The 23,976-nt window shown below is 31.7% G+C and overlaps 1 protein-coding gene and 1 long non-coding RNA gene across 3 annotated transcripts; one reads left to right on the forward strand and one right to left on the reverse strand.

Moving 5' to 3' along the window:
- Positions 1-1,128: 1,128 nt before the first annotated feature.
- On the forward strand, positions 1,129-22,363 carry CAH1 (carbonic anhydrase 1). 2 transcript variants are annotated; one of them, XM_015332625.2, is made up of 8 exons: positions 1,129-1,676; positions 9,834-10,034; positions 11,829-11,950; positions 13,376-13,471; positions 15,417-15,531; positions 16,181-16,279; positions 18,592-18,770; positions 18,922-22,363. In XM_015332625.2, the coding sequence occupies exons 1-8, from the start codon at positions 1,637-1,639 to the stop codon at positions 18,988-18,990; spliced, it is 921 nt and encodes a 306-aa protein (XP_015188111.1). In that variant the 5' UTR covers positions 1,129-1,636; the 3' UTR covers positions 18,991-22,363. The 2 variants fall into 2 exon arrangements, with proteins under 2 accessions (XP_015188111.1, XP_015188112.1); XM_015332626.2 differs by lacking the exon at positions 16,181-16,279 and having other exon boundaries at positions 1,132-1,676.
- LOC149031514 (uncharacterized) lies at positions 12,675-13,374 on the reverse strand. The gene is made up of 2 exons (XR_016177721.1): positions 13,237-13,374; positions 12,675-13,137 (listed from the first exon to the last, which is right to left on the reverse strand). It is a non-coding gene; the product is annotated as an uncharacterized LOC149031514 (long non-coding RNA).
- Positions 22,364-23,976: the final 1,613 nt, after the last annotated feature.

The raw sequence follows: 23,976 nt of genomic DNA on the forward strand, positions 1-23,976 counted from the left end.
CGACGACGACGACGACGAATACGACGTTCGGTCGTTTGCGTCAGTTGCCACAAATGAATAAATTTCATATTTTACCATCCTTTTTTGCTGACTTTCAACAATTTTCAAAAGATGCGAGTATATAATATGAACTATATACTATCAAAACCATTCAAAACAAGGAAAACGTTTTACGATATAAATTCATTTATTATAAAAACAGAGAGAGAAACATTTATGCACAAAAGAATACAATTGTTTTGTATTTTTCATAACAGATACTGTCTGATAAAATTATATCAACGATTAATAGTTGTACAGCAGGTGAGTATACGTTTTATATCGATTAAATTGAGAAAATTGGAAAGACATTCGGATCTCGGACGAATTTTGATAAACTCGAAATAACTGGAGATTTGCGGATATGCTTTGAGATAGAAATTACTGGAATTCATTAATTTTTATTGGTAGACTCGATTCATTTTATTGATATATAATGGAGGCAGAACGATGACGTTTATGAAGCACGTACTATGACATAACGTTATCGTGACAAATATTACCAGACGTTTAATAAGATGAAAGAAAGATGCGTATTTCCTCGAAGAACAACCTTACACTCCGTATAAGAGTGTTTTCCTTTTTACCGTTCTTTTGGTTCTTCGATATAAAGAACAGATCACGACCAGCTGGTCTTTTCTTTATGTTATCATACCGAGGTCTGGCGAAGTTAGTTGTAAACTATCTTAGAATACTTAGAACTCGTCTGTTATTTACACTTGTAAGTCATTTATATTTTTTTCTTTTTCCAAGATATTCAATTGAAAGATATTTTTTGAGTGTAACAATAGGTATAAATGGTATCAACAGATGTGGCTAATTAATAACGAGTAATTTATAAAAATGATGCTTAATTTTCTCAAAAAATGCTTTCATTTTGGTTACAGACAAATATTGTATAAGAGGGGAAAGAAAAAACAATAAAACACCAGCAAGAGCACTTTTCTCGTTTTATGTACGCGCGCCTGACAAGTCCCATTGGAGTAGGGGTAAAGCCGCACGTGTGCACAATGAGCGGCGCATGCGCGTAGGAGTGAGTTTCGGTCACGTGACCGCGCGCGTTATAAACTATAGGGACGCGCCGCCGGCCGGCATTACATTCGTGGAAATTCTCGTGTAAGAAGTGGACACGACACACACAGACGGTCGTTGTTGAGTCGGAACGAGTTGGGACGAGTTGGAACGAAAGGCATCCATCCATCCATTCATTCATCCATCCCATATAAAGATTGATGAGAAAGACGAAAACGGTTCCGAAGATTATACGCTCACAATCAACCGATTTTCCAATTCCATTCTTTCACGAATAGAAAAAAGATTTCTCCTTTATTTACATTTTCTTGTGACCTGTAACGTTGCACGTATTCGCGTACACACGCACGCACTGTCGATCATTCCAAGTTCTCCAAGCATTATCCAATTCCTCCGGTCGAAATATTTCCTTTCGGAAATCTTGAGAAAGCAGAGGAAGGTGGCGCGTTGTTTGATCTAGCAAAAGAGCGGTTCAAATCGACAAAACGAGCGGGACCAAGTTATACTCGGATCTCAACTACGCGGATTTAAATTTTCGATTCATCTATAGTCCTTGCCATCCGCTATGGGTTCCAAGAACGAATGGGACTACTCAACTCGAAACGGTAAGTTTGTTTGTCCTTTATACTTTTTTTACCTCTCTCTCCCTCTCTCTCTCTCTCTCTTTCTTTCTTTCTCTCTCTTACGGAGAATAATAATAGTGTTGTACTTTCTCTTAGAATCTAACGATTTCTTTTACATTGTCTGGTCGGTTGTATATTCGAAAAGCGGTAATGAAGAAACGTTTAAAAAATATAAAAGCATCTGTTGCTTTGTTGCTGCTGCTGTGATAGCGAAAAGATGCGCATTATATTCTACTCTATGTAAATACATATGTATTTATGTATGCTAATATACGTGTATGCCCACGTCTCGTGCTCGTTTACTTTATCGTTTTACGAGTCATACAAATTAGCTCGTATTACCGAACTTATTGATTACGCGCGCGATTAGTAAAGACGCGATACGTCCGTTTAAACAATTATAATATTTTCTAGTTTTTTTAATCATTCCGATTGTCATCCTCTATACCTGGAAGCTTTCCCGTTTACGATTCTACATTGCGATAACCTCGTTCCGCGCAGCATCGTTTCGCGCGCGTTATGATTTTCGAGCTTGCGCCGCGAATAAAAATGTGATATTTGTTAATAGAGGTAAATAAACGTGATGGAAGTATCCTAGAGGGGAAAACCAAGTTTGAAATAAAGCAGAAAGACCAAGAAAGGCGGATAATCGAAGAAAAAGTAATATCTCTTTCCGATTGTAAAGAAATTATAGGGAGTTAATTATATGTTAGGATATTAAAATCATGCGTTTTAGCTGACATGAGACATAGCAAGCTAAAGTGCATTGTCTTTTGTATGTAATAGAGGCCGTACTGGCCGTGCCAAAGACCCATGACAAAAAAACTTTTCGAAGGAGTTCTCTCGCGTAGGTCGCTCCCCTAAAGAAAGGAGTGGGTGGGGGGTAATCTCAGTGGTTTGCTCGGTAGGTAGGTAGGTAGGCAGGTAGGTAGGTAAAGTAAAATGAAAATCAATAGTTTTCCCTTCGTGCTTTCAGGCCGATGCACCTGTCCCTGTTTAAAGTGTGTAGGCACGCGCTCGTTCTTTGCTATACGTACGCGCGCGGCGGGTATATCGCATGCGGTCGCAAACGCGAGGACATCAGGTCGCAGACCCAGTTTTCGCATTGGATCATAGTAGTCGCTTTGGCTTTTGCTTGGCCCCTATTCTGCATGCCTCCGAAATCGTTCTCTTTCTTTCTACCTCCCTCTTTGCCTTACTCTCCTCTTGAACACCCTCACAATCTCGGGCCAATTTGTCGGGGGCTATCTCTGAAACGACCGCGATTGGAAGTACGATGGCGAACGCTATGATTCCATGACTATATATATAGATATATAGTATATATAGTAGATAGACGTATTCTTCTTCTTAGTATTAGCCTATACGATTATTAGCTTCGTCCCGTCACGTTACCCAAACTAAAAGAGCTTCGATTAAGTGATTTCTTTTATAAATGTCTCTCTATGTAATGTACGAACACACTACGGGGAATAAAGGGAAACTCTACAAACGCGAGGTTTTGCAAACACGTTCATTTATATACAATACAAGGAAACTTTAGAAAGTCGCTTCTTCTAAGCATTATTTCTAACCAATGGCATGCGATAATCTCATCGGCAACGCGAATGTCACGCGCTACCTTCGACTACCTAACGATTAAGGTATCCTTTTTTCTATATCCTACTTTCCGTTGTTCACGAGTCCACACATACTTACTTGTTTTCTTTTGTCTTCGTTAAGACTGCATTTAATTAAAAGGAAAATGATTTCCTTTTATCGACTTATGGATTGTTCCTCAAGTTGAATATAAATTAGCTATTCGTTGAACGGAAGGAAGTCCTTTCTTTGAAAATACAAAAATAAAAATAAAACGTAAACGCGAGGAGAATAAAGTTTAACGACTTATTAATTGCAATCTAATTGATAAAATATTTTATTATAGTCTTCGCTACGTGTTTACGTTAGATCGAACGTTCAAATTAAGAAAGATGAAGAAATTGAATATCGTAACAAGTATTGACTGCTGACATTGTTGGATAAGTTATCTTTTACGCAGTATGGGTAGATATACTAGGCGATAGATACTTTTGTAAAAGTGTTAACAGCACAAATGCATATATCGATTTGTGTTATAATAATAACCGACATGTTGCTATGTACCTTTCAGATTCGCACATTTTCTATTGGGTTTGCATTAATATTTAGAACCTTCAAATGGAAGAGTACAGAGAAAATTGGTCGGCTACCAGTTTACCAGTAGAAAATATTTTGTTTCTTTGTTTTTTTTTTTCGTTATTTAAAGGATAAGAAATAAAGGGATAAAAATAACGAGCAGATATTATTTCTAGTTGTCTAGTAGAATCGCTAATTTATTTTTTCTGCGATACCGGCTAAAGATAAAGAGAAATCACTTTTTTTTAACTTCTCTGATCCAATCCATTCAAACGGCAAGTCGTTCGTTATCGAACACTCAGTATACTCGAATAAAATTCACTTCATATTCACGAAATTATTGCAACGTATAGTCGAGCAACATATAATTCACCTAACCATTCATTTTCCTCGCGAAAAGAAAACAGTGATCTCACGTCGTTTGTAAAGTCATCGGCGCGTTGATTATACGAGACACGTGGAATTCTTGGACGTTTCAAGTTAATGACATTATTCGGAGCGCGCTAATGATCGTGCTTGGGATGCTTTTGTTAGATATCCAACAACCTGTTGACCCTTTTCATCGAACGTTGTTTATCTTCCCATCGTCGTAAGATCCTATGTTGCAAGTCATAAAATTTATCGAAATGACACGCGCAATTATTGTACTTATACCAATCGCAAGTTCTTCTTCTTCTTCGAACGCGAAAAAAAAAACGTTTTGCTGAAAATAATATTCCGAGTAAACTTTCCTCTACCTGCTGCGTACTATACTGTGTGTTTATTTGTAATCCCCAAGTCGTTTTTATAATAAAATTTCGCTTTTGTAAAAATATGATTTAAGAAAGTAGATTGAAATGAAAATGAAAAATTCGTGATAAAATAATTTTCGGCAGATCGACTTAGTAAACAAAGATATTGTAACTAGAACGTTACCATCAGTAGTTTCGTTAAGTTACCTAAATGGGTCGATGCGAATATGTATTTTAATCATCGGTATTAATTGAAATTAATTCCAAGTGCTAAGCCGAGCGTATTCGTTCAGTTAGTTAACCCAACATATTAAGGACAAGCTCAGCTTATTTTCAAGTCGGGAAGAACCGGCATCTCATAAATGGTCTTCAGTGGAAATATTATTTACCACTGGTTAGAATCGGTTTCATGGTAGATAATGAAGTATCAAAATCTCCAATTGTTATCTCGGATAAATTAGGATCTTTGAGAGTGCTCAGTATGCGAAACATAAAAAAAAAGAATACATTTGCGTTCTCGTGAAATAAAAATACTCGTTTTTACTAGCAAAGATAACGATACAGGATAAAACGACGAATAATATTCTTTTATTATCGTGCCTTTTTATCAGTATCAAATGTCGTCAACGTAGAAACAACGTTAATGTTGGGTGTATATGTGCATTTTTTTTTATTCCATTATCATAACGCTAATCGATTTAATTTTATCCAATTAGGTATTGTATTTTATATTTGCGTCTATATACAGTGAGTGTACCTTAAAATCGTATATAACGTTATGCTTACTAGATTTTTCATTCAAAACTATTTATATAGTGTATTTAGAATGAAGAAAATAAAGAAATAAATACATAAGTATACATTCATTACAATGTATTTACATGTTTAATTTAAAAACTTTATTGATAATAAATGAATTAAACTAATACGAAAATAATGTTCAACGTTCTTGGCCAGTAATGACTTTGAATTGAAAATTTTCCTCTAATAGAAAAAATATCTGATCTAAATATAATATTAGATATGTCATTTTTAAACAAATGTACTTTCTATTATTAGTATTAAACTGATTCTGATATTTTAAAAAAACTTGTTTTTACAGTAATATCAACACGTACGATTTTTCTCTATTTTTGTCTGTGATTATTTTCTTATTTATTTAATTCACTTGTTATAAATAAAACTTTTATTTGTAACTCATTAAATATCTAATAAAGATATATTAATGTAATTATTTTAAAATTTTCTCCATTAAAAAATACACTATATCAACATAGTTCTCAAGGAAACATCTAATAAACGTAACCGTATTCGATTTTAACGAACACTCACTGTTTTTATATAACCCTAACTTTGACCAATGATTCTATCATTAAATCTCATTAAAACATTCAATGTATATAACCAAAAATATATAAAATAACTACAAATATTTTCTTCGTCTTCTTTAAAGAAGTTTTTAACTCTTTGAATATATTTATACTTTAAGGAAACTAAAGCTTTACGTTTTTTAATGAGCACGGAAAGACAAAGGCCACTCAGGAAAACAAAAAGAGTCGTATAAAACGAAACGAATTGATGCTTAACATTGATTAGCTCATTAAATAAGCGATCCTCTAACGCGTGTTTCGAATAATTAACTTTTAACTCGTATAATTTGCGATTGTATTCGTATAGTAGGTATGTGCATACGTGAATATACTTTTAAGTTGACTGTACCCCCGAGTATATGGTATCAATACAAATATTAAGGTTAGAAAGAGATTAAGGTAAAAGAAACAGGAAGAAGAAAAAAGAAAAAAAGAGAGAAAGAGAATAAAAGATAGGTGCTTAGAATAGAAATGATCGAAAGAAAAAACGATCGATAAAGGACGAGATTGCGGATGATTTACACGCCCGCGCTTTTCCTGTCTTTACATAAAAGGAACGGCATCTTACTCACATTTTATTTGTCGTCGTAGGATCGTTCACGCTTTATAAAGAGCGTGCCTTTTGATTTCATAACCTAACACACGTTCTGTGAACCTCTTTCAAATATATTCATAGACTTTTACATCCTTTTAAATCATTTTTTAATCGTCAATCGTTTAATCGCATGACACGATATTATATAATAATATAATCTTAAATTTCATTGACATGGTTAAATGATTCGATCGTAAATATTATCAAAACTTTTAATTATTAATATTCTTAAAATGGCCGACTCTATTTATTATAACCGATTAAGCTGTTATTATCTTATTTAAGGTAATAATTAATAATTTAATATTTATAAATTATTAATTTTTAGCATATTTAGCTCTAACAGTTGCTCTGTTTTTTTATATATTATATTTTTTTTCTTTTTTTTAAGAGAGAGAGAGAGATCGATTTTTGAACATCATAAATATAAGTTATAGGAACTAGTACATAACCAATAATTAATCATTCTGAAATGATTTATATGAAATTATTTAATTATGACTATCTTTTAATAATATTTTTACTTGACTGAATAATCGAGAAAAAATAATTTAAATATTTACCTTTTTTTATATGGAATGTTTTAACCGTGTCGGGTGCAAGATCATAAAAAAATAAGAAACATAAAAAACAGTTAATTTCTTAAAGGTGAAACTCCGTCGTTGATTGATCGATCGATCGATCAATCGATTGCTATTTGTCACATTTAACAATTTCCTTGTTATCAGCTGATTCATTGTCAGGAAGGTTGAACAAACGGGAATTGAATAAGGTTGATCGCTACGAAATTAAAAATAGCTTCATAATTCTTCTTCTATACTATATCTAAAATATATATAAATATATTATAGTATATTTAATTTCGCATATTTCCATCATCTCGCTCGTAACTGATTATGGTATGCTTTTAATACTACGAATAAAAATCGTACACAAGAATATATCTACATAGATAGGATTTTTCTACAAAATTTTTTGCCATATACGCGTTATTATAAACGTTATAATTTACGTTATCAAAACTACTACCGACTTCATACAGAATAATATTTGTTACATCACAGAGTGAAAAGCACAAAATGAAGAATAATTTTTGCTTATGTCACTTATATAGAGGTATACTTAAGATATTTATTTCTGCTTATCTTTGGATGTGATCTAATTATGAAGGAAAATAATATTAGATATGTATATGTGCTGACATATTGTGTTTTCTCTAACAATATTATCTTTATTGTATGACAGAATAGTAAAGATTTAAGTATATACCTATCTAATTTATTCGCTGAAAGTCGTTCAACGAAACTGCACTTGTCAAGGACTCTGTCAAGATCTTCAATGTGAATGTGCGCTTATATGTATTTATATTAAAAGAGCGTAAAACAAAGTTCTTTTATCTCTGTCATTTTCTACATACATATACCGATGATCGTACAACTCTCCGTTCTCGTGAAAGCTAAAAGAACTAGAATTACCGAACCGGTTTCTCATCGTTTCTCATCGTTCCTCGTCGTTTCTCCTCGTTTCTTCTCGTTCCCGATTATCACGACCTACCGAAATGGAAACCTTCTTTCTTCGCAAGAGGCTTCTTTTTCACTCCCCCATACGGAATTGTAACTCTACGAACGTGCTTCGTTTGTTGAATCCTTCTAACTTCGAACAACCAAACGACATTTTTATTTATCTTTATTACATTTATTTTAGTATACGTCACAGTAACTAAATATATTTAGCATAAGTTGAAATATGTACGCGATTGCATAATTGTACATAAATGCTGGTAATAGAGAGAGAGAGAGAGAGAGAGAGAGATATCCATTTATATAGACATAAGTATATCATCTATTATGTAAATTTCTTAAATTAAGATTAAACAGCATTTATACTTGATAAAGAAAATGATTAAGTAAAACTTAGAATTATTAGTTGAGAATGAGATCTGCAATAATAACGAACAAAAACTTGGAAATGCATGAGAAATATAAATATTTCCGATAACCTTTTCCTATTTTAGACAAAATATAGAATACAGATTTTCCATTTGTGTATATTTGTATTGAGAGTTTGAAAAATATTTTAGCTTTATGCGTTATGAAAATATCAGCAACGAGATAAGACGGATAAAAGTCGATACACGATTGTAATACGATCTCTTTTTATCGGGAAGCTTAGAACGGATCAACAATTTATATTTCACGCTAACTCTAGTCGCATAAAGACTCAAAGGCTTTTTAGTATTGGGCTCTCACCGATTAGCAAATTAATGACGCGCGACTCTGTTCCGCACGTGACTATGATTTCATCATCGATATTGTGTCAGACTCGAGGATACCCTTGAAACCGAGGTTTCAACGACCTTGAAAAGCAGGAAAAAGCAAGCAAAAGAAATTCAATTTTTTCGTCAAGAAAAATACCTTTTTGAAGTTATTTTTTTTCTACTTTATTTAATTGTATTAATTTCTTTCCTAGTTGTAAAAGAAAACTTCTTTTTGTTGTCCTTGTATGTTTGATCTCGTTTAAAAGAATTTAAAAAGTTGTTGATTCTTTCAAAAGGGAGAAGAGAAACATCGAGACCACAAGAACGGGATGAATCACAAGCGTTGATAAGAAGAAATTAATGGGAATCAGCTGCACGTGACACACGTAACCGATAACAATTTCGTTGAGTTTGAACAAGGAGCATGTGACTCTTTATTCTACGCGAATTAGCAAAGAATACGAGCCGAATACGATGCGAATTGCATTCTTAAGCGCATTGACCGCACTACTTTTCTTTTTCTTTTTCTTCTTTTTCGATTAGCTAGCTCACATACACATATAAGTATATCCATTCCAAATGCCCCACTATTATTACAATAAAAGGTATACGATAAACAAAAAAGTCGTCACATATCTTGATATTAGCGTCTTTCTCTTAGGGACTATCCAAATATGGTAATTTGTTCGTTGTCTCGAGATTGTTAATCCATTTCTTTATTTGATATATTACTCTAATCGTACATAAGTCGTTTTTACTCTGATAAATCCATATTATATCGATATCACTAAATGCATTGATCCTGTTGTTTCTTTTTTCTTCTTTTTTCCTTTTTATTCTTCTTTATTTCTTTTCTTTTTTTTTTCGAGATAAGAAAGCTACGTTTTTTTAACACTCTCGCTGATAAGATTAGAAAGATTTGCCATCAATTACAAAGGATATAATTTAATACGTGATAATTGCCTTTGCGATAAGAAAAAAAGTAAAATAAGTTATATATATTATATTTTTTTTGTTTTTGTTTTTCTACAGGACCCAGTACATGGGTGGAGAAATTCCCAATGGCAGCGGGCTCGAGACAGAGCCCGGTGAATATCGAAACCGATCGGGTAGAATCCGACCACGAGGCTTTAAGTAGCAAACCTCTTCGTTGGAAATATCCTGCCACTGCTTCCCGAAAGTTGGTCAATCCAGGATATTGTTGGAGAGTCGATACCGATGGTGATGGCACTTGTAAGTTATTCTCTCTCTTTCTCTTTAATTTCAAATTCATCTTCTACGAATGAGGATTATTGGTATAATATTTTTTTCTACAAAAGAATACGTTCGATCACATACATATTCAAATCACGACTGAAATCATATATATAGTATATTGAAATCATGATTTGCACGACGATCGCAAATTTCTCGAGCACCAGCACCATCACTACCACCACGACAACACTCGAGATTTGCATTTTCTACGATCTGCAATTCAATGTTGTCGGTTGCAATCGCCTTCCTGGCGCTTGCATCGTGAGAGACCTAAAAAGAATAAAGGAGGAGAGTGGAAAAGGGAGGAGGAAACGTAACACATAGTGGTCACTTCGCTTGGACGTCTAAGTGTTGGTACAAATAACACATATGTAGAGTACCATAGAGTTCCCTTACCCCGTGACCAATCGCTCTAGGATATGTTAATATTTTTCACGCCAAGATTGCGAAGCTGACTTTTTTTTTCTTTCCAATCTTGTTACTCGGCATGACTAATTAAACACATTCCTTCGTTCGTTGTATCCTTTCGTTTGTTTTATAGTTTTTAACGAGTTAGAAATAAAACTTTACTTTCTATAATATGAACATATTTTCCAAATTCTAAAAAAAATCAATGTGTTAAATGTGTCAATGATTCCCGTCAAATAAATAACTATGAAAGTATAGATAATCTTTTTATGAGGGGTTCTAGGATGGTATTAGGAAAACTGGTACCTTTGCAAATTGCCTCGAGCGTCTTCGAAACGAGGACAAAGATATATCTACTATTATGCGTAGCATTTAAATAACTTTCTATACCTATAGTATATATATATATGACTATTTATTTTTATAGTACAGTTTTACCAGTATCGAATAATTAATCAATTTGTAAAATATCTCAAAAGAAACACTTCTTATACAATTTTTTTTTAAATATATTGTCATTCGTATCAATAATCTCAACTGATATATCAAAATGAGTACAGTCTTTATTTTTGTAATTGCATTATTGCCCCCATACCAGACCTGTACAAGTATGGTTAGTCTAATCAAGTGCATCCTGTATATAATAGAAACGTCAAAGAGATATTATACCAGAGTCTTCAGAGAATATTCCAGTTAAATGAAGCCATAGAATTGTGTGAAAATTCCACTGATCAAAAATTGACGAAAAGACGAGGAATAATGAAAAAATACAAATAATATATAATAGTTTATAACTATTATATGTTATGCTATATATTCTATTTCAACAATAGCAATACTTTATATATACTTATTATTTTTGATCTATCTTTTTAAATTATAAAATCTTATTGCTTACTCTTTACTCTCCATTATCGAATTTTTCGATCGAAAATTGATAGGGAAACGAAGAACAATGAGAATACAAATAATATGTAATAGTTTATAATTACTATTAACAATAGCAGCACTTTATGTACTTGTTATTTTAAAAAAAAAATCCATTTTTTTAAATTATAAAATTTTGTTGCTTACTCTTTACTTTCCGTTACTGAATTTTTCTAACTTACTGTATTTATATCTAACTTTTTCTATTTTCATCTCACGATGATCGACCTCAGCAGCAATTTCAGGAATGCGTCAATTTGAACATTCATTTTTTGAATGCATGTATTTTTAGATAAGACTCATACAAATTCTAAACTGAAATGTTCTTTTATAATATTTATTCACACAAATCAAACTATAAAATCTTATTATATTATTGTATTGTTTTTATTTTGATTTCTTTCATTTAAATTATAAAATTAATTAAAATTGCAGTTTTAAGCGGCGGACCTCTAATGGATGACATTTACAAGCTTGAACAATATCATTGTCATTGGGGATGCAGCGACTCCAGAGGTTCCGAACATACCGTTGATGGTCAGGCTTTTGCTGGCGAGGTATTTGTACAAAATTGTTTATATTTTCATAATCTCTAAAATTTAGCTAAAAACTGTTAACTCTTTGCGGCACAGAATTCCAGATAATAAAATAGCCCTATGTTGCATAGAAATTTTATTGCGTTTTAAATGAAATAAAATTTTTATTTCATTTAAATAATTTTATATCATTTAATATATAAATATTTAATATATTTAATATATTAATATTTCATTTAAATTTATTTTATTTAATTTTTATTTCATTTATTTTTATTAATAGAAGTATTACATAATGTTAAAACAAAAAAAGAGTAATGATTTACATTTGTAACATTTGTTAAAAATATTACTGCCAATTGTTTTATGTAAATAAGACGAAATATAAACGTATGAGCATGTAGCTATTGAAATATTTCGAGGTGGGATTAAAAACGTCCCACCGTGCATTACGGTGCATCAAAATGGTGGGACCTTTTAATACCACCGTACCCAAAGAGTTAATCGATTGAATTATATTTCAATTTTATCAGTTACTTCCCACATTTTAAAACGTGTCATTTGAAATTTACTTTAACTAATAAATGAGGCTATTTTCATATATATATTATGTATTTAATAAGACAACTGTCTTAGAAAATAAATGTCGAGTCACGCTCGACATAGAAGTGTAGAAGTGTTAAAAATTTACACTTAAAATGGAGAATAATAAAGATTCTAATAATCTATTAAAAACACTTACAAAAACATCATTGAATCATTTATTTTTACATTCAAAATTGTAATTTATAAATTAATTAAGAGAGACATTTTCACCTTATGCAATAGATATATAGTTAACATATAACATAGATAGTTAACATAAGTACATAGTTAACATTAGAAACAAAGGAAAAGTATCGTTGCTTGCGTTTTATCTCATTGATAGAGAATAATTTAGCAACACCTTTCCGAACAAATTTTTTCTACGAGTAAAAAATACAAGATTGAGGAAGAAGTAGGTTGTAGGTCGTTGTTGTTGTCTCGGTCTAGCGATCGACGTCGAGTCTCGTGTATCGTGTTGTTAATTCATTTCACGTGGAGCATGAATCACGTCGCGGTCGCTCGTTCGAACTCACGAGTTTACCTCCAATCCTAAGCTTTTTCTTTTAACAATAAGATACGTATGTAAGTTGTTTTTATGTATTCTTATTTATCTCTAGGAACACCTGAAGAATAAATAAGAAATCAGTGAGATCAACGAGAATTGTCATAGAATCGTATTTTTTTTAAACGATTTATCATTAATAATCTTGCCTTCAACGTACAATTGACTATTATTAATTAACAGGTTGATTCAAGATAACCAATTGACATTATTTTCTCTTTTAGTTATGTTCGTTACGTAAAAATGCATAGAATAAATAAAAATTCGGATGAATTTACTTATTATTATTATCTTTTCAGCTTCATTTGGTTCATTGGAACACAAGCAAGTACAAGACATTTGCGGAAGCTGCGAAAGCATCGGACGGTCTTGCGGTGTTGGGTGTGTTTCTCAAGGTAAGTTTTCACTCTATCTCTCTCTTGAAGCCCTTTTTTTCTACGGATTCCCCTTTTATGCGGGTGTACGTACACAAACGCTTATTTAAAGCTTTTACGTAAGTAAGTTTCAAGCTCTATAAGCAGAATCCGTAACAGTGGCGACGTTAATAGTATTGCTTGATAGACGATTACGTAAACGTTTGTACGGCGAAAGACGTTAAGCATTATATTTTCATGATTCTTCAAAACTGCAAGGAGGAAATTTGCTTTTCCATGCGAGCACGGATATATCGTTAACGCGAGGAATAGAACGACCACCGGGGCCACCGGATGGAATTTAAATCGATCATTTCCTTCGTCCAACGTTCTTTCTCACTTTCTGTTCCTCGCTTACTACCACACACACATACACACATACCGGAAGGATCGATTTTTCTCACGGCCATTGGTTGTAATATTTACTGTCAAAAAGAAGAAATTTTCTTTACAAGCAACGTTTATCTATAGACAAATGACGAGATTTTTACATAGATACGTGAAAATTCAAAAGATCGAAGGATATAGTCACGATGTACATAATTTATTTGAAAATCTTCTTCGTGCAATCATTTTCTTCGAATAATACGATATGATTTCTTTAAAAAAAAAAAAAAAGAAGAAAAAAGTTTTCTTAAAATGACATATATAATATGAATGGTTTTTTCTTTTCTCGATTAATTTTAATTTTTTTTCACGATACGAAACTTTACTCACACTGTAATCAGAAATGAATACCGTTTGTTTATTACGAATCGCGTAATAAAAGTTAGCGTTCACGTAGTTTATATATTCGTTGCATAATATTTCCAAGGGGTCAAACAAAGTCTTGAATTTATCGAATCGTGAATATATATTGAATTTACAAATTAGAATTTACGTACGCATTAACATAACGCGTTGAAACATAACACAACGTAATTTGATAAAGTGATCTTGCGCAATCGTTCGTTCAAAAACAAAATTTCTATGATTTGAAACTGTGTATATCAATGGTAATAATATTTCCTACAATTTATTCCGATTTATTTTTCATTTGTATATATTTTATCAAATGTTAACGTATACTGCACAACTAAATTTATCCCTAGTATGCAATTAAGAAGATTTTTAATGATACGTTACAACTATATATCGACGATTCGTAAAACGACGATCATGATCGTTAGATAATCGCCAATTAAATGTAACATATGGTCCGTATAGAGAAGAGTAACACTTGAATTCTATCGATGTCGCATTCAATTATATACAATACTTATTTATTGTTAGATACAAATCGCATAATTAGACGTAGCCATACGATAGGCAATTTAACGAATAAATAAGTCAAGATAAAGAAAACAATCGAATCTAATGTCATACGTTTCTAATGTAAATCGATTAACAACTACGTAATTGTAATAGAAGTTGTATTAGAAAATAAAACATGATATAAAAAGAGTATAATTATTGTTCCCGTTATAAGATAGAGAAAAAACAAAAAACAATACGATCGAATTTATATAAACATTTAACAACATTTCAATATAATTTTCGCAGAATAGAAAAAATCGTTGGTAGACGACAAATCGATTTCCAATCGTCTCTGTGTAGAAATACTTTATGAGTTACTCTTCTTTTGTGTACACTACGACCAACTAGGAACAGTTAGTTTATTTGACGAGAAATTTCTTATAACTTATAGATCAAAAGAACTCGCGTCGTCGTACGTTAAGTCGGTTTAACATTTAGATCATCAACTTAATAAACATGAGAGCACGCCTATAAAAGAATCGATTGCTAACGATGAGTTCATGCTCTATCAAATAAACGTATAAAACTTATAAAATTTACTTTATTCATAATTATATAGACTAATTCATTTTAATAAATGGTCACCGAAATAATCTTTTTTTTAAAGAGATTTTAAATCATTTTTTTTTAGGTTGGCAAAACCCACGAGGAGATGGATAAGATAGCACGTTTATTACCATACGTTTCGCATAAGGACGAAATTGTTGAAATATCAGAACTTATTGATCCCAGCAAGTTACTTCCCGGTAAGTTTAATTAGAAAATCTTTTTAAATATCGAACGCTTAGATCAATTAAGAACGATTCATAGTTGTGTTTATTTCCGTACTTCTCAAAAGGAAGAGACAAATATCTATCGTATTTAAAAAAGAAAACAAGTATTTCTCTTTGTAACAATCATCTGCTTACAATTAGTCTTTTAGCTTGGCATTTACAATTAGATTTATTTTGAAATATGACGAGATAAACGAATAGAGGTGGTCGTAGAAATTAGTTTTGTCCTTACTGAACTGTTCATAGTTGTGTTTATTTTCTTCCTTCTCAAAATGGGAAGGACAAATATCTGTCATATTTAAAAAAAGAAAAAATATTTCTCTTTGTAACAATCATCTGCTTACAATTAGATTTATTTTGAAATATGACGGGAGATAAAAGAATAGAGGTGGTCGTAGAAATTAGTTTTGTCCTTACTAACAAATCAAAATTAATATATCGTCGATTATCACGGATCTTTTAAAACGAAAAATAAATAAAGAGAGAGAGAGAGAGAGAGAGAGAGACGTACCAATCGAAACTGAATGCGATTCTGAAATGTGATAATAAGATACTGTGTCAACTAATAATGAAATGCACTAATAATGTATAATACACTCGCACCGTAAATGCGCATGCATAGTGCGCGGCGGTGGACGAGCCAACACGCAGAGATGCGCTAATCCGTGTATGCGTTGGGCCGACCGAATCATACGTCACGAGAACAAATTGGATTTTCAAGGTTCGTATGAATGCCTTGAACTACATATGTATGTATGTGTCGTATAGTCGTTCGAATCGTGAGTTCCGCGCTCGACCGTATCTCCATCGTTATTTTTTTTTCTTTTCATTTTTGATCATTCAGAAGTGAGAATGTGCAAAGCAAAGAGAGAGAGAGAGAGAGAGAGAGAGAGAGAGAGAGAGAGATAAAGCGAAAAGAACAAAAAATCAAGGAGAACGTTCGAAGCGTATCGCGATCGATCCTTGTGAAATTTCATTGTCAGCCTTGAAGTTGAATTTTTTAAACTTACTTTTTTTTTCTTGGGTGTTTTTTTTCATTTTTCTCTTTAATTATTGTTTTTCACTTGTGTGTATAAAAACAAACATTGCTCGTCGGTTGCAAATTTCCTTTTTTCAAGTAAATTTCTTGCACTCGTCTATCTTTAACACTGGGTTTACGGGATGCGTGTCGAATTTCATTTTCAAACAAAATTACAAAAAGTGTTAAAATTTTATTTTTTTTTACCACTTCTACTGACTTTTATTCATTTAACGAAGGAAATATATAGTTCTATCGAAAGTATTCTAATATTAAAATTTTCTATGTGTTATAACTATACCTACGGATATGCGTCAATTTGACGCGATCGTAATGTAAGCATAAATGTTATTAAATTGGTTTCATCCGTGCAAGCACTAAGCCAGTAATGAATATGAACGTGATAAGAGACGTAGTTTTCTCTCTGAGAATGTAATTCTGTCAATTGTAAACATATATAATGCAACGGTAATACATACCTCGATTCCACTATCTAAAATTAGTGTTGATAAGCCAGATAAGCATCACCGGTTATGCCCTATGTATTTGCGTTGGAAAGTACTGATGCATAAATGGGATAAGCATCGGAAGAAAGAAAAAAACGCAAAATGCTAATTACAGCCATATCGTGAAGACGTTTGTGAAGTTTTAATTGCTATTAGTTTGTGCAACTGAGAAAAAAATACTAATGTGCATTTCATAAATTAATAATATTATTGTGTAATTCAATATTACATTATTTTGACAAATAGCTTCTTCTTTGTCATCTAAATAAATCTAAAAGAGAAATAATAATATTTTTTAAAACATAGTCGGAATAAGTAAAAAGTTTTCTCGTATGAATTGTTAAGTGGAAACACGAAATAAACGTAAAATATAAACATATTGTTAATACTAAAATATTATTGAATAATATGAATTTCATATAAATATATATCTCGCATTTTCATGTTTAAATTTATAGCGTATGATTATATTGCTTTTTAAGTTATTATTTCTTTCTTTATTAAGAAAAATATATGTTTTAAAATGACGTGTATCCGTTAAAGTAAGAATATAAAGAAATATCTGTAAACCTAGCGTTAGCACACGCATTGTCACTTTTGATCGTATTTTGGCATCTTTTAATATTTTCATCATTTCATTTGCTTGATTGATCTAATTGATCATTTTATTATGATTTTCTTCTTTCTTATTGCTACGTATTACGAAATAACGAATAAATTGAATCCTTGCATGAGAAACGAATGGTTTTTGGTTTATTCGTACGTTTTTGTAATTTTCACAAACCCTAGAGGATACTAATATTATTTCGAGATACATACATTAACTTAATGATGTAATTTCATTAGTATTAGTTGTGTAACGTCGTCGTCCATTTGTCCAACCGATTAGAATTTTCCTCGTCGATGGCTTCCTATTTAATCATAATTTTATTCTATTGTATATTTTTATTGTCACCTTATTGGATTGCTTCGTTTATATTATCAACGGCGCCGTCGCTTTTCTGATTAATAAATGGAATTAAGTAAGTGGTACTAAAAATAAAATTACATTTTTACCTTCTATTCGAGGCAAGATATAATTTACTATGTATGAAGGAAACATTAACTAACTATTATTCATAAATTTACCCTCATCACGATTATTCCACTATTCATCGATTTTTTTCTTCAAATTTGCTTAACGAGGAGAAGGTGGTGTATCATAATTTATCCAAAACGTTACGATTTCATTGGGTACATTATATAATCCAATGTTTTTCTTTTCTAACACTTATTATTATCACTTTTTTGTCCTACATCGAAAAATAAACGTTGATACGTTCGTCATACGAATTAATCGTAGCTCGATGTAACAATCAACGGTTTTGTTGCACTCTGCACACTTATTTTCTGATTAATAAAATGATCATACGTACATATGTATGTATGTCATCTCTAAACGTAAATTCGTAAAAATTCTATATTTAATACCCTTTTTTTAACTTGTATTTTGCTTTCGTTTACTTTCAGACGACAACGGTTATTGGACGTATTTGGGATCATTGACAACTCCACCGTTTAACGAAAGCGTCACTTGGATTCTTTTCAAAAAGTACATCGAAGTGTCTCATCACCAGCTCAACATCTTTCGTAATTTAAGAAAATTTCCTCGTGGAGAGGAATGTCCTTGTCATGAGAATCACGGAGTTGTAAGATTATCAATTTATTATTCATTTTTTATATTTGCATATTAACAGTTGATACTTTCTTCATATGTATTGGTACGGTTGAAATTTTTTTTTTTTTTTATATACAGTAATTTATCATTTCAATTAATCGTTTTACCTTTCTCCTTTACAGGTGATCAACAATTTCCGTCCGCCACTGCCGTTAGGAAATCGCGTGTTAAGAGAATGCGGCAGCCTTTAAGTTTCTTCGGTCCTCACTTCTAACGGAAATCATTCTTGTCGATCGTTAGAAGGATAACACAAGGGTGACGCAAGGATGACGCAAGGATCATTGCAAGGATTCCAAATACCAACGATCATAATCGATGTTAAAATTTGAAATCGATAATACGGAACTTTCATTCGTAAATCTATTTACGTAAAAACGTGCCTTGTGTTTCGTCGAAAATGAGTCATCTTTGATCTCTGCAGGAAGAAAAATGTACCTCCAAAAATGAACAAATATTCTTGATAAGAGGAAAAAAAAAGATATAGAGATGAAATAAGATGAGAGAAAAATATACGAGTCTATTGAGTCAAAGTTTCTCAATGTGTGTGTGTGTGTGTGAATTCATTTTATAATTGTTAAATATTGAATACTTTAATAACTTGATATTTTTATTTCGATATGTTAGACATGTTAGATATTTAATAGGTAGAGAGTAAATTGGAGATTGTTTTAATCGCACTATTTGGAAATTTACTTTGCATAGTATAGTATGCCAATGGTACGGTGCTTCTTTTCTATAGTCATTGTTAAAAAAAGTAATATTATATTTAGATTAAATCAATGAAAAACTTGTGATAAATTATTCTGTTTTAAGTGCAATTAATATTATTTTATTAAATATCATTGCGCTTGCATATTCTATCAATGATGAATATATGACAATCTTTATATTTGCGAGATAGAAAGGATATAGTTTATGTAACTCTATTTGAAGTCTTCGATCGTAAGATTGGCCTCGTCATTTTTCTTTACTATTGCCAATAATGTTTATGACGTTTCATTCGATGTAATTGTTTTTAAGTTTGATCAAATTTATTCTACACTTTTTTCTCGCTTTATTGTAAATGTTATTCCATTAATTGCTACTCAATAGTTTTATTTGTACAAATAAAATTCATTATGTAATGGAAATTATAATGAAAATAGAAAGGACATCTTCTTTATTAAAAAGAAAAAAAGAAAAAAAAGAAAGAAAAAGGAAAACAACACTCCTTTTTATTGTAACAAATTGTTTAGTTAATTCTTATTGAATATTAATGACGACTGGTACGACATTTTATAGAAATAATTCTAGTCTATTTACATAATATGCATATAACGAATACGATGGAATACTCGATCGATGTTAATGAATATGGAAATTAAAAAATAACTTCGCACTATTAAACTAATGGAAATTTAATAGTTTAATGAAAAAGAGAAATGTTGATATTTTTCTTCCGCTACAGTAAATAATTGTTAAGCATATGAAAAATGTGCCATCTTTTATTAGAAAGTTTACATACTGTCTTATCATTTATGCTGCTTGCTTTAGGTTTGTTTACTACCTTTTGCTCGAAGCGTATGTGACTTTTGCGACAATTATGGACTAACATAAGTATGAACTACAAAGACCTAAGGAGGTACCTTGTCCTCCTACTATGCACGTAATCCATATCAGTACGCATAAGCTTGTATCCCTTTCACTATTGGGTTGGTGTTGGTTAATGTATTAGTTCTGTGTTAGTTGTGACTGAATTTAAACTTTTTAGTCTCTCGTATTTATATTCATCTTTACATGTATGGTCTCACAGTGATCCATTTATGCTAAATACAACACTGTGACTTTACATTTTTCAATTACTGTATTTCGATCGATGACAAACCTCCGTGAAGAATAAGAATTATATAAGTAATAATTAGTAGTACATAGTATAGAAATTTGCGATAAAAAAAAAAAACAAGATTCTGTCAATTATTTTGTCAAAAATAATTAAAAAAAAAAAAAAAAAAGGAAAAGGAGTGAATATCTATATATTCATTACAATATTTAAACACAAATGAAACACCATGCGCGCGCTCCTCAACGTGAATTCATTTTCATACCTCTCATTTTACAAGGTAAAATTTCGAACGCATTTTCTTTAAATAATTACATTTATACGATGAGTATAGGATTGCAGTAACGTATAATGCGAATGATATTTCGAATTTCTTACGAAAAGAAAAATTGCACTGATCATACGGGGCATATTAACATTCACAAATATCGTGAATCTCATGTTAAAACAAAAGAACACGAGTGAAATTTATTTACAATTACATTTTACCGAACCAAACAGATAAATCAGTTGAAATTTAAAGTAACGCCATATATGAGAGAGACCGTTAAAAAATGAATTAATCAGTATGTATGTAATATATATACATATATATGTATATATACCATAATATTAGGGTGGGTCAAAAAAATGACTTATCATCAAACTTTCATGTGTACTGATTTTTGTCTCTGAATATCTTTTGAATGCTTAATTTAATCGCCAAAACATAGGACACCATTTTTATAGAGCAGTTAATTTCCTACAAAAATTTGTATTGTGCACTTTTTAACAGTCATTTATTGTCGAGTTATAAAATTCATAAACAAAAATGAAATTTGTCTAAAAATCATCAAATTTAAATCTTCAATATCATTCAAATGGTGAGGTTTACGGAAAAAATATAAAATACCTTTTTTGTAGAGCATTAAATTTCCTACAAAATTCATCTAGAACATTTTTCTGTACAATCAATAAATAATGAGGTATGAATTTTAATCTATTAGACTGAAAAAAAAAATAAAAAACTGCGATGCGGAGGATCTTCCTATTAAAATTAAGAGCTCATATTTGATGAGAATTGTTTTAAGATGTCTAGCAACCCATTTTTCCGTGGCACTTGTAAAAAAAAAATAATTGATTTTTTTGACCCACCCTAATATATATATGTAAGATTTATTGAATTTAATAGAAGTATTTATTATAATAAAACAAATACTCAAATATTAAGGTTTAATATAATAAGAATACAGAGATAGAAATCGAAAATAACAGTAAGTAACAATAGTTAGGAATCTTAAACTCGTAATTACACTCGTATTACACTCGTTCACTCACAACTAGTTGTACCGAATCAAGAAGGCCCTCGCTGCCTTTTCCACCGCGTTTATATACACATTCACCCCACTAGTGGTCCTAATCACTTCTGTCAATCTTTTTCGAAATCTCTAGACTATTCCAAATCAATTTAAACAAAAGACTTCTTTTCGTTTCCCGGTCGAGAATATTCGGGAGATTTTCGGTTAGCTTACCAACAATAACATCAGACGATATCGTTATACACGCTGTTTTTCTTTCCTTACACACACCCACACACACACACACATATTCATATCGCTACATAACTAGACTCATATTCATATCGCTACATATAGTCAACTCATATTCATATCGCTACACGTATTCGCAAATTTTTCAGCGTTCATCAATTGTTTCACGCATACCATGCACTCGCACTCTTTATCTTTCTCCCACCCTTACATATATATTTATATATAGGGTGATCGGTAACTGATGGTACAAGCGAAAACGGGGTGATTCTACATGAAAAAATAAATCGAAAATATAGAATAAAAATTTTTCGTTTGAAGCTTTTTATTTAAGAAAATCGACTTTGAATTTTCGCAAAATACGCGTGCACTTGATCATGTCTCGTTATAACGGATCTCACTGTAGATCGTTGTCTCGATTGAAGTTATATTGATAAACACTATCAGTATCGATTAGTCTATCATCATGTCTACATACATCAATCGGGAATATACGGACATGATACTTTCGTTAGGTACATGTGGTGGAAACGCATCAGCCGCAGCTAATCATTACAGACACCAGTATCGAAATCGTCAACATCCTGACAGACGAGTTATTCAAAGAGCAGAACAAACCCTCGACGAATATGGTTCTTTTGAACACTTAGACGACATGGTGGTCGTCGACGACGTGTTAGTGTGAATGTTGAAGAGCAAATACTAAAGGACGTGTTGCAACATTCTGACATAAGTGCAAGAAACCTTTCTTTGCGGTATAATCTTAGTTCATCCACGATTCTTCGAATTATATACGAAAACAACTTACATGCTAATCATATCACCAGAGTACAAGGACTCATGCCTCATGATAAGATTTCGCAAAAGGCATTTTGTCATTGGTTGCTTCAACAGCATACCAACGATGCAGAATTTCTGTTAAAAATTTTATGGACCGATAAAGCGAAATTTACAAAGGACAGCATGTTCAATGTCCATAACATGCATAATTGGTAAACTGAGAATCTTCATTCTATTCTTGAAACACATTTTCAAGTAAGATGGAACGTAAACGTCTGGGCTGGCATAATCGGACATCTAATTATTGGGCCATATTTTTTCGAAGGAAATGTAACGTCAGTAGCATATTTCGATTTCCTACAACACAAACTACCGGAATTATTAGAAGATGTACCGCTGAATACTAGAGGAAGTTTTATTTTTCAACAAGACGGTGCATCGTCATATTTTAGTCGTCATATGAGAGATTTTTTAAACCAACATTACCAAGGCTGGATTGGTGGTGCTGGAACAATAGCTTGGCCACAACGCTCTCCTGACTTAACTCCGCTTGACTTTTATTTATGGAGTCATATTAAATCAATTGTCTATTCTGAAGAAATCACAAGTTGCGAGCAATTGAGAGAAAAGATTATTGTAGCCTTTCATACTTTAAAACAATCGAATACGTTAGAAAGTGTTCATAGAAATTTAATTAGAAGAGCAAAAAGTATGTGTTCGGCAGAATGGGCAACATTTTCAGCAATTTTTGTAATAATAAACTTTGTGATTACTTCGTAATTTACGTGTCCCATAAAGACAACGATCTACAGTGAGATTATAACGAGACATGATAAAGTGCACGCGTATTTTGCGAAAATTCAAAGTCGATTTTCTTGAAAACAAAGCTTTAAACGAAAAATTTTTATTCTATATTTTCGATTTATTTTTTCATGTAGAATCACCCCCTTTTCGCTTGTACCACCAGTTACCGATCACCCAGTATATATGTATATTTACTATTGTCGGTCAGCGGACATTGTAATTGGTATGAGCTCATCGATGTTAAA

The sequence above is a fragment of the Polistes dominula genome, unplaced genomic scaffold (genome assembly GCF_049000335.1).
Source record: "Polistes dominula isolate Pdom_NZ unplaced genomic scaffold, Pdom_raw_medaka contig_19, whole genome shotgun sequence".
In the NCBI taxonomy this organism is placed as follows: Eukaryota; Metazoa; Arthropoda; class Insecta; order Hymenoptera; family Vespidae; genus Polistes; species Polistes dominula.